A 12,097-nucleotide genomic window follows, 5' to 3' on the forward strand; every position below is an offset into this window, starting at 1 on the left:
GACAGGTCTGACCTCCACCCATTCAGGAAAGTAGGGTGGTGCCTTCCTGTAAGGTGTGGGTTTGCCAGCTACTATGGTGGATGAAAGTCTTAGATCAAATTGCTCACTATCAACTCTAAGTTAGAACTATTACTACCTCTTCTCCTTCTTCCTCTTCTTCTCCTTCTTCTTCTTCTCCTTCTTTTTATGTGATCACACAGTGTTATCTTTTTTTTTTTTTTAGTTTAGCAAAATAAAAGCTGGCAAGAGTTCTTTTAGTGGAATTTTCATTTTTATGCCCTTTTTGTGTGTGTTGTTTCTGACAAAGTTAAAGTATATTGAAGCCCTCAAAAACACTTTAAAAAATTTAATGAGTCCCATGGCACAATATGTGTGTGTGTATGTGTGTGTGTGTATGTATATGTATATACGTACATATGTATATATGTATTTCAAGGTGAGAAGAAAGTCAAGGAGCTAATGCAATATAAGACTTTATTCAGAAATATATAGTAAGCATGAAGACTGCTTCATATGAAGGGGCTCCCCTTGAAATTGTGGTGCCATGCAACCTGGCTAGAAGAAAACTTTTTTTGTTAAGTTCCCATAGTGAAAGGAATTATGGCAATCACTAGCAATGATCTTCTGCCATTTTGTGAAAGGATCAGGCATGGTTTCTTTTCACTTTAAATTTTTTTTTTTTAATTTTTATTTTAGAAGGAGAGAGAGAGCACAAGCCCGGGGGTGGGGGGGGAGCGGAGAGAGAGAGAGAAAATCTTAAGCAGACTCTGTGCTCAGTGTGGAATCCTACACAGGGCTCAATCCTAAGACCCTGGGATCATGACCTGAGCTGAAATCAAGAGGAGGACACTCAACTGACTCAACCACCCAGGGGCCCCTCCGTTGACTTTTTCCCTGTCAGGTGTAGACTCTTTTAGTGACAAGGACTGTGTTGGCTCTTGGCTCTAGTGAGAGCTTCCTTAGGAGGACAAAGCTCAGGAAGGGAGTTGTGCTGCAGTTTGAGTTAAAACCATGCCAAAGAACCTGAAGTAAATGTGAAGCTCACTCTGGACTAGTGTCAGACCTCCCCCAGTTTTCCCTGTGGAGGGGATTAGCAGTGGAACAAATCTGCAAGTACAGATACACAATACCATTTCTTGTCACGGCTCTCTTGACTTTATGCTGTGTAAATATCCTCGGTTGTCTCTTAATTTGCTCTCCTCTTTAATTCCTGTTGGAAGGCCACTCTTACGTGGTCAGTTCCCTGGTCTCCTTTTTTTTGAGTGTTGTTTTTGGCCCATTATAACTTCCTTATTTTCTGTTTTGTTTTCTAGTTTAGCACAGTTTCAGAATTGCAAGTCTCTTTTTATTATGGGGATTGTTATCTAATAAAAATCCTAATTCACTTCTTTCTGTTTCCTTTTTGTTTTTCTTTGTAGGCTAAGAAATGGCATTTCAAAAGGCAGTGAAAGGGACTATTCTTGTTGGAGGAGGTGCTCTTGCAAGTGTTCTAGGCCTCTCTCAGTTTGCTCATTACAGAAGGAAACAAGTAAGTAATTATGCATGTATTGATTACAATATTAAACTTAAATCTGTTAAAGAACTACGTATGGGGCATGTGTATGTTAATGGTTTTGTGTAGAAATTGCGGTCTCAACTTGATCTGAAAGGCACTAATTTGGAACACTACCTTAATGGGCCGTGAGAACTATGGTGTTATCTCATTTTTTAAAAAGTGAATTTCTCTATCAGAAAGCATTATATTATTTAGCCACTGTTGTGGCTCTTTGGTTTTAAAAGAGTGCCTCATTTCCAAGCCCCAGGCTTTGTTCATTTTAGGCTTTCCTTGTCCAATTCATCCAAATGTCTGGATACCTTCTGTGTTCCTGCCAAAAGTTTGTCTTATTAGAAGGCAGGCAGGCATCTGAGACAGGAAATGGAAAAGAGTCTATACAAAGGGCCCAGCTTTGAATCTTGGTTTTACTCCTTAAAGGTTTTCTTACTTAGGTAGTATCACTTGATGGTAGATAAAATTTTTAATGGGAGAAAGCCATGAAATGAGATTGGTGTGAAGTTTCCAAATAATTTGAAGGGTTCAGTTTATTTTCATTTTATTTTTAATTTTTTTTTTCCCTTTGCACTACAACTATGCCAAATTGATGCCAGGAAATAATTTTGATGACTGGTTTTGTTCCTTTTAGGCTTGAAATGCTGGTAGTCACCCTAGTAATTAGTATTAGTCTCCTGTTCTCCCTTCCCCATGTCACCGGGGCATTTTATGATACCAGCTTGGTAGTGCATTCTCGATTCAAAGATGAAGGTAAAAGAATTTGGGAAGCTGTTTGCAGCGAGACTGTTAACTACTCATTTTTTGCATTTTTGCGAGAGCCTTGACGCCATGGATTGTCTTGCCCTTGTCTTTTTCTTTGTGTTCCAAGACAATGGAGCCCGCCACAGTCCTTAGAATCCAGGTCCTGAATGAGAAATACTACTTTAAAAACACATATATATTTTTTTTTAATTTTTTTTCAACGTTTATTTATTTTTGGGACAGAGAGAGACAGAGCATGAACGGGGGAGGGGCAGAGAGAGAGGGAGACACAGAATCGGAAACAGGCTCCAGGCTCTGAGCCATCAGCCCAGAGCCTGACGCGGGGCTCGAACTCCCGGACCGCGAGATCGTGACCTGGCTGAAGTCGGATGCTTAACCGACTGCGCCACCCAGGCGCCCCAAAAACACATATTAAGAAGAATCAACTTGGGATGCCTGGGTGGCTCAGTCGGTTGGACGTCCGACTTCCGCTCAGGTCATGATCTCGCGGCCCGTGAGTTCGAGCCCCGCGTCGGGCTCTGTGCTGACAGCTCAGAGCCTGGAGCCTGTTTCCGATTCTGTGTCTCCCTCTCTCTCTGCCCCTCCCCCATTCATGCTCTGTCTCTCTCTGTCTCAAAAATGAATAAACGTTAAAAAAAAAAAAATTAAAAAAAAAGAAGAATCAACTTGTTGGCTTATAGTTAAAAACAAAAAACAAAACAAAACAGACACAGGCACAAAGGCTCATTTTTAGTGCTTCTTCCTAAAGACAGAATTGAATAGGTTGTGTTAGTCTTTTTCATTCTTACCTGTGAGCACATTGCCCGTGAGGCTTCCCCAGGTGTATGCCTTGCAGGTATTATTGACTGACTTGCTAGGAAGCACGTCGTCACTCATGGATCACGCCTGATGCGCTATTTCTTTAGTTTTTTTTTTTTTTTTTTTTTACTTCTTCTACGTTTATTTATTTTTGGGACAGAGAGAGACAGAGCATGAACGGGGGAGGGGCAGAGAGAGAGGGAGACACAGAATTGGAAACAGGCTCCAGGCTCTGAGCCATCAGCCCAGAGCCTGACGTGGGGCTTGAACTCACGGACCACGAGATCGTGACCTGGCTGAAGTCGGACGCTTAACCGACTGCGCCACCCAGGCGCCCCATTTTTTTTTTACTTCTATAAAGTTTATTTATTTATTTTGAGGGAGACAGAGGCAGCATGAGTGGGGGAGGGGTAGAAAGAGGGAGAGAGAGAGAGAGGATTCCAAAGCAGGCTCCACGCTGCTGGCGCAGAGCCAGATGTGGGGCTTGAACTTATGAAACCGTGAGACCGTGACCTGAGCTGAAACCAAGAGTCAGATGCTTAACTGACTGAGCTACCCAGGCGCCCCCGATGCACTATTTCTTGCATGCAAGGAATGCCCCTCGGATGACTGCCCTGGCTAAGCTCATTACTGTCAACACACCCGACTTGGTGCTGTTTGTGGGGGAGGCCTTAGTAGGCAATGAGGCCGTGGACCAGCTAGGCAAATTCAACAGAGCCTTGGCTGACCATTCTATGGCTCAAACGCCTCGGCTCATTGATGGCATCGTCCTTACCAAATTTGATACCATTGATGAAAAGGTGGGAGCTGCTATTTCTATGACCTACGTCACAAGCAAATCCATCGTCTTTGTGGGCACTGGCCAGTCTCAATGCTGTGACCTACGCAGTCTCAACGCTAAGGCTGTGGTGGCTGCCCTCATGAAGGCTCAGTTGCCTCGGTTGCTTAAAAATAAGTGTGAAAAGATGCTGCTTCTGCTGAAGCTGTTTCAGAAGTGCAGTTCTGTTTGGGACATGGGCTTTAATGGATTGGGTTACTTCTGCCATCTTTACCAGGGCCATCGGAAATGACACTGGCAAATGCCAGCACCAGAGGTCACAATATCTAATATAATGTTGCCAAATTTGTACATGATTTATCTCTGTAACCCACAGCGAGCATGTTCTACTTCAGAGTTTATAACTTAACTTTGTGCTTGGGTAATACTGTCTCATATGTTTTGTTTGTTTGCTTTTTCTTTTTTTTTTAATTTTTTAATGTTTATTTACTTTTGAGAGAGAGAAAGAGACAGAGTACGAGTGGGGTAACGGCACAGAGGGAGGGAGACACAGAATCCGAAGCAGGCTCCAGGCTCTGAGCTGTCAGCACAGAGTCCAAAGCGGGGCTCGAACTCACAAGCCACAAGATCATGACCTGAGTTGAAGTCAGACGCCTAACCGACTGAGCCACCCAGGTGCCCCTGTTTGTTTGCTTTTTCTTAATCTCACAGAGTGAACAGTCGATACTGCCTCTAATCAATCCAGGTAGGAGTGAATTTTAGTCAGTAAAATCAAGGCAAAACAAGGGTCTTTTGATTTCTGGGTCATTTTGCCATTTTCTCCTTCCTAAGTTAGACATCCTGACCACCCTAATAGCGAAATGAAACAGATACCAGCGGTTTCAAGTCATTTATAATTTTAATCTGACAAGTTCTTTTGAGAAGAATCACCATGGGCATATTCAATCAATGAGTTGCATGAGACTTTCACCCAAGCATGTGCATTCTTTTGTGGTGATTCTTGTCCCTTAAAGCCACTACCATGAGCATATTTTTGGGTAGCAGGTTGGTATGTAGCCCTAGGGATTAGGAAAAAAAAAAAGGGAGAGAGAGAGAGGGGAGGGGAGGGGGGAGGGGAGACAACTCATTTGAGCCACTGACATAAAATGACCAGGGGCCTCAGCTGTCCTTTCTCAGAAAATATCTGCCAATCAGAGCCATTCTGGAGGCTTTTCAATGGTCAAGAAAAAATCTGCCCCTTAATACCCATTATTTGGCTACATTGTGTAGAAGCTGTCTCCTTAAAAATGCTCCATTTTTCCGCAGAGCAATAAAATGCTTAAAGTATGGGCTTGTGTTTTTATATTTTTTTCAGTCTTCTAAGATGATTCTAACTGATAAATTGTTCTCCTTTAAGAATAAGTTGGTGTTGAAAGTACAAGATACTGAAGTATAAGAAAGCCATCTGTCGAGTTCAAGTCCAGGCACATTTTGCTGGCATTCCCGCACCTACTGTTGTGTCTCCTCTGACTCCTAACCGGTGCTCATTTGATAGCTGGAGCACGAAGCTTCCTACCTTAAATACCCGTTCTGAAAACAAACGGGTTGATTGTAAAAGTTGGTCAATTGTTAAAGCACATTTGACTAAGACAGTGCTGTGTCTAAGTGTTTACGTGCCAGGCCAGCTCATACAAAGCCTTTGAAATCAATTCTACAGTTAAATACCTTGTATTTGCGAGGGGGATAATAGAAGGAAAGCTCTTATACATTCAGTTTTTGGGTTTTTTTTATTAAACAGAAAACACTATGAAATCAAATAAGATCTTGTTCACTTACCTTTTAGCCACTTACTTGAATAAAAGCTATTGTAGGTGAGGAGATAGAGACCTTTAGGAGACTCTGGCATTTCTGGAGGCAAGTTGAGGGTTAGAGGTGATAGTAATGATTGTTTGATCTCACTTCATAGTATGGCTTTCCCTTATATGAGCATATTGTGAAAATTTATATTTTGTTTTTCAGTGATCAGGTGTATCCATTGTTGACCCAAGGGAAACCTAGAGACTTTTTTCCTTGTGAGATAAATAGGTCAGAGTTAGAAGGGATGAATATCATGACTTAAGGAGATATCATTAATTATTATTATATTATTATTATTATTATTATTATTATTTTCTTTTGAAGGTGGAGCAACCTAAATTTTCCTATTCCAGTGAGGAAGCTGAGGGGGGAAAAGGGATGAACGGTGGTTGACATTTTTTGACCATGTATCCCTGCAGGAAAGGAGTTTTGTGGCCACAAATGGCATCCACTTTTCAGGCTCGCTTCAGTTACGCATGTAGGGTTTTTTTGAGTGGTCTTGGAGAGGCTTCCTATTCGTTTCATTTTCCTCCTTCTATTTCCTCATCCACAAATAGGTGATTAAGTTTCCACAAAGTCTTGGTTTTCCTCTCCCCAGACCAGCTATATTCCAAGGACCAGGAGGCTGAGGAGTGGGTCTAAATCTCTTACCACTTGAATCCCCACCAGGGTGCGGCAAGCAAGCACCTCTGCAGTGGTGTGCTGAGTTTTGAGAGCAAGTTATTTACCATTCACTATTTACTAGAGGTCTGTTTAATAATAAACTTTTGATTGGAAGGGACTTGGAAGACATCCAGTCTTCCTCTGGGGACAGGATGCTCTTCTAGTGATTCCTTTATCTCTAGTGAAGGGAAAGTGTTACTTCATGGGTGAGTCTCCTTTTCTAATTTCAAGCCAATGGGAGACCAGAATGGATGGAGAGGGGAGTTGAAATTAGGAGAGAAGGCCTTGGGTACTTTCAGAGCCAGTAAACCGTAGCGAGGAGCGGAAGTAGAGAGTGTTAAAGTTGGGGCTGCATATGAGGGTTCCTCAGGGAGGTGGGAAGAAGGCGGGTGGCCGGGGAGAATGGGGCAAAAACAGGGTAGGTGTGCAAAGATTTGACTGAGGGTTGCCCCAGGCTTTTGCCTTTCATTATAGACCAAAGGAATTTTTGAAACTTTTTTTTTTTTAAACTCAACGTTTATTTCATACCTTCTAGGTCTAACTGGAAACACTGGTGTGATGGTGTGGGCTTCTTTCTAACCCCAGTGGTGTGGTTGATGTAACAAAGATCTATTTAGGTCTGAGGTCTATTTAGGTCTGGGCCCTCTCACGTAATACATACTCAGTTTGTTCCTTCCATTACCCACTCTGAAGGTGTAGTGGGCTTTGTGAGCCAGCTCTGAGGTGAGGCCTGAAAACCACTGAGAGCTTTCTCAAAGCCCGGATGCGAAAGTTTTCTTTTTTTTCTTTTTTCTTTTTTTTTTTTCCTGTACCTTGCATAGGCAGGGAATGGGCTTCAGGGTATGGAAATCAAGGTCTCTTTTCAGTTTGAGGAATGATTGTATTGGAATCAGGGAACATAGAGATTCTCGTTGATTTTATTTCCTTCCATTCGTGAGCGATATAACATACGGGACGAGAGTACGATCTTGACAAAGATTGCCTGTATCCAACACTTAGCTCTACTGAAAAGCTAAGAGACTATGGACAGTTTTCTTAAGTTCTCTGGACCTCATTTAACTTTGTCTGTAAAATAGGGAGAACAAAGGTACTTTCCTCCCAAGATTGTTGAAGAGCAATAAAGCCTGAAAGAGTTTCTGGAACATAGTAGGCTTTCAAAAAGTGTGAGCTAGTATTGGATTCCCGGGTGATACGAATATGAAGTGTGGCTGTAAGCAGCAAGAACGGTGTTCCTGTTACTGGCGATCCTTGCATTCAGGGCTACCTTGTTAAGACTTCTGAGATCTGCAGCAATGGTGTGTCCTTCCTCTGAGGTTGTAAGCGAATGGCTAGAAAGCAGGTGTACAAATACCTTCTGTTTTCTCTTTGCCTTGCTTCCTGATCTGACAATGAACCAATAACCAGGTGGACAATCCCAGTTATTGACTTAAACTCTTTTTCTTTTTTTTTTTTTTTTTAAATTTTTTTTTTTCAACGTTTATTTATTTTTGGGACAGAGAGAGACAGAGCATGAACGGGGGAGGGGCAGAGAGAGAGGGAGACACAGAATCGGAAACAGGCTCCAGGCTCTGAGCCATCAGCCCAGAGCCTGACGCGGGGCTCGAACTCCCGGACCGTGAGATCGTGACCTGGCTGAAGTCGGACGCTCAACCGACTGCGCCACCCAGGCACCCCGACTTAAACTCTTTTTCTGTTTTCTGTTGTAAGGAACAAATTCCTTGAAGTTCCTGCTGTTTCTTCTCTTTTTTTTTTCCCCTTAGGCTTTTATGAGTTATGACAGGCTTGATTTATATGGCTGATATGTTTCTAAAAAGTTATGTGACTATAGCATTTTTGATAAATTAATTTTACATAGTGCAATGCTATTTTTTGGAATTCTATGGTGAAACATATGAAAAACAATATTTTTAACAAGGTCCATTTTGGGAGGGGGGCGGAGGGACAATTCTCTTGTATCATTTTAGCTTGAAGTGGAATGTAATTAGGCTTATTATTTTCCAAAGTCATTGATGTAGTACTAGTAATTATTGACAGGATCTTTATGCTTTGCAAAATAGCCTCTCACTTTGTAGGAGTTAGTAATTTACTATATACTTGTGAATGGCTTACAAAATACTAGAATTCACTGCTATGTGCATGAATTAAGGGAACATGAAGAAATGATTGTGGCGATGGGTTATGTGAGTTGAATTACAGGTAAAACTATATTACCTCCATTGTTAGTATCATCAAAACTCAGAAGGAAAAATACATGCGCTAATGAGAGGCAAAGTGATGTATGAACAGTTAAAATCCATAGGAATTTTGAGCACATTTTTTTAATTCGTAATTTCGGTCTCTTCTCGATACATTATTTGTAAGAGATTCTAATAAAGCAGAGCCTTTTGACTTATATACCAGCCACTCCAAATATAAAAGATGGGATTGGAGAAGGAGTAAAAATAGAATGATCATCTCTAGTGAAAGCAAGACCAATGTTGGGACTTATTTTAATGGACCCCCTGATTGAACAGATATTTAGCTTCCTGAATTTGTCTGTTACACAAGTGTGGAGGGGTTTTGGTGAGCCTGTTCATGTGCACAGTTTATGCAAGTTTTCAGAACTCCTGTTTCTTCATAAAGTAGGTTAATGTCATTTAATCCTAGGTTTTCTTTTTCCCCCCTGCCAAGCACTAAGTCAGTGTATACAAGCCAGTGATCATGATACCTGTCACAAAGCAGGTCTTTAGTATCTGTCTAGTACTTTCCCTTCCCCTGATATAGGATATGAACATATGAAACAGATCTAGCCCTATTAGGCGTAGCAAGAATGCTGTAACACTAGATTTATTTACATAGCTGAGCTTTTGTTTGGCTTAATGTGGCTTCTATTAACTGCTGGAGAGAGAAGCTGGTAGAGGGTAGAGAAACATGAAGTTCAGATGAATATCTGTTGAAGAGAAATAAAAATCATAAGCAAATGCTGGTGAAGGATGTAGAGCAGTAGGTAGCCTCATCTATTGCTGGTGAGAATACAAAATGGTACAGCTATTTTGGAGGACAGTTTGGCAGTTTCTTACAAAACAAAACATATTCTTCCCGTATGATCCAGCAATCACTGTCATTGATATTTTCCCAAAAGACTTGGAAAGTATGTTCACACAAAAACCTGCACAGGAGTGTGTCTAACAGCTTTATTCATAATTACTAAGACTTGGAAGCAAGCAAGATGTCCTTTAGTAGGTGAAGATCCAGATAAACAAACTGTGGTGCATCCAGACAATGGACTATTATTCAATACTAAAAAGAAATGAACTATTGTGCCACAAAGAGACATGGAAGAAAGAATGATAATGGAAGAGCTCCACTATGGAGTCTCCAAAACTATTGGAGTCAGTTAAAAGATCAGGGATTGCCCCCAGGGTGTGTGGGGAAGATGAATAGGCAGAACACAGAGGATTTTTAGGACAGTGAAACTACTCGGTATGATATTATAATGATGGATATGTGTTATCATGTATTTGTACAACCCCATAAAATGTACAACATTAAGGGTGAACTCTTTTTTTTTTTTTTTTTTTTTTTAGTTTTTAATTTTTTTTTTTTTTTTTTTTGAGACAGAGAGAGAGAGAGGGGGAGAGAGAGAGAATGAGCAGGGGAGGGGCAGAGACAGAGAGGGGGACAGAGGATCCAAAGCAGGCTCTGTGCTGACAACTGAGAACCCTATGTGGAGCTCAAAATCACAAACCATAAGATCATGACCTGAGCACTCAGGCACCCCAAGAGTGAACTCTTAAGTAAACTGTCAACTTCGGATGATTCTAATGTGTCAATGTAAGTTTATTCTTGGAAAAAAAAAAAAAAAAAAAAAAAAAAAGCAAGCACCATTCTGGTGAATGTTGTTGATAAAGGCAAAGTATGTATGAGGGCAGAAGGTATATGGAAAACCCTTGGATCTTTTTCTCAATTTTGTTGTAATTCTAAAACTGCTGTACAGAATAAAGCCTATAAAATAAACAAACACACAGATAAAATTTAAAATCATAAGCACAGTACTTAAGATGTGATGTCAGCTAAGAAATTTTGAATTATAAAAAATTCCACTCACATTACTTTTCAGTAGCATCTTTGGATGTAACAGTTTATTTACTTTTTGAGCATGCTTAATATCTTTAAGAATCTAACCTCAGTTATAAATATTCTTCTGGTTCCTAAGCTAAAGAGTATCTGTGGCTTTGAAATCAGTATAATCTTCCTGAGCACTGATGTAGCTGAAATTATTACATGACACGTTTGCTATATGCTTACCAGATTGATCTTAACTTAGTCAATTCTAGCTACAAGACTTGTTTGTTCTAATAACCATCTCCAGAGGCATTTTCATGGGTTCATAAACAGCCTTTTTCTTAAAAAGATCTTACGGAGTTCTGTAATGGCAACTGTTCTTTAAACAGTCTTCATTTTTGTTGACTTTAATGTTTAGGTGGGGAACGATAGTGTTAGATACCGAATGAAAAATGCATATTAAGGAGGAGAATGGATTAGTGGTTAAGTAACAGGCTCCTTGGTCCCATCTGCCTGCTTAAAGAGCTATGGCTTCAGCATTATATCAAACATAAAGGTAGAAATGTCTTTGCACTGTGGCTTAGTGGGGCTTGTGTTTGATGATCTGTCCTTCCAGCTTCATTTTTTCTTTTATTGTTTTAAAATATGATTCATTGTCAAAGTGACTAACATACAGTGTATGCAGTGTGCTCTTGGTTTTGGGGGTAGATTCCCGTGATTCACTGCTTACATACAACACCCAGTCCTCATCCCAACAAGTGCCCCCCTCAATGCCCATCACTCATTTTCCTCTCTGCCCGACCCCTCCATCCACCCTCAGTTTGTTCTCTGTATTTAAGAGTCTCTTATCATTTGCCTCCCACCCTCTCTGTTTGTAACTGTTTTTTCCCCTTCCCTTCCCCCATGGTCTTCCGTTAAGTTTCTCAGGATCCACATATGAGTGAAAACATATGGTATCTGTCTTTCTCTGATTGAGTTATTTCACTCAGCATAATACCCTCCGGTTCCATCCACGTTGCTACAAATGGCATGATTTCATTCTTTCTCATTGCCAAGTAGTATTCCATTGTATATATACACCACATCTTCTTTATCCATTCATCAGTTGATTGTCCTTCGAGCTTTATATGTACGGACTTATTTTTCTGTAAACGATGGGTCTTTATCCACGAGGGGAGTATTCTGAACTATGTATAGACTGTATGCAGGGTAGGTGAGTTGTGAATCTTGGGTTGTAATGCTAAACATATCTCATAGTTGTGTATTAATTTGAGCAAGCTAATGATGTAATAAACAACTGCCGGAGCTCACTGGGTTATCACCATGAGGGTTTATTTCTTCCTCATAGTACAGTTCAGTGAAGACAGATGGGGGACCTGCTTGTGGCAATCATTCAGAGATCTATGTGGCTCTGGCATATTATAGTACTTTTTGACCCACTGGATCATTTCCACCCAATGCTAAGGGAGGGTGGGAGGGAAATGCAATCCAGCAGTGTTCTCTGGAGGAAGAGAAAAAATTTTAAGCATCTAGCCATTACATCTGTGTCCTGACTTTAGCTTCTAATTTGATTGACAAGCAAGCTGCATTTCTTTTGATGAGAGTTTTATTGTTAGAGTATAGGCCAAAGACTCTACCGTTCACTTGCTTCTCTTATTGAGAACTCT

At 40.8% G+C, this 12,097-nt stretch overlaps 1 protein-coding gene across 3 annotated transcripts in view; it reads left to right on the top strand.

Annotated features, from left to right (window-relative positions):
• GPD2 (glycerol-3-phosphate dehydrogenase 2) overlaps positions 1–12,097 on the top strand; it is a 143,314-nt gene that overhangs the window by 34,605 nt on the left and 96,612 nt on the right. For all 3 annotated transcript variants that reach the window (XM_043576761.1, XM_043576760.1, XM_043576762.1), the window contains exon 2: positions 1,419–1,528. In XM_043576761.1, coding sequence (XP_043432696.1) covers positions 1,427–1,528 — 102 coding nt within the window. In that variant the 5' untranslated portion in view covers positions 1,419–1,426. The remainder of the gene's footprint in view (positions 1–1,418; positions 1,529–12,097) is intronic.

The sequence above is a fragment of the Prionailurus bengalensis genome, chromosome C1 (assembly GCF_016509475.1).
Source record: "Prionailurus bengalensis isolate Pbe53 chromosome C1, Fcat_Pben_1.1_paternal_pri, whole genome shotgun sequence".
Classification (NCBI taxonomy): domain Eukaryota; kingdom Metazoa; phylum Chordata; class Mammalia; order Carnivora; family Felidae; genus Prionailurus; species Prionailurus bengalensis.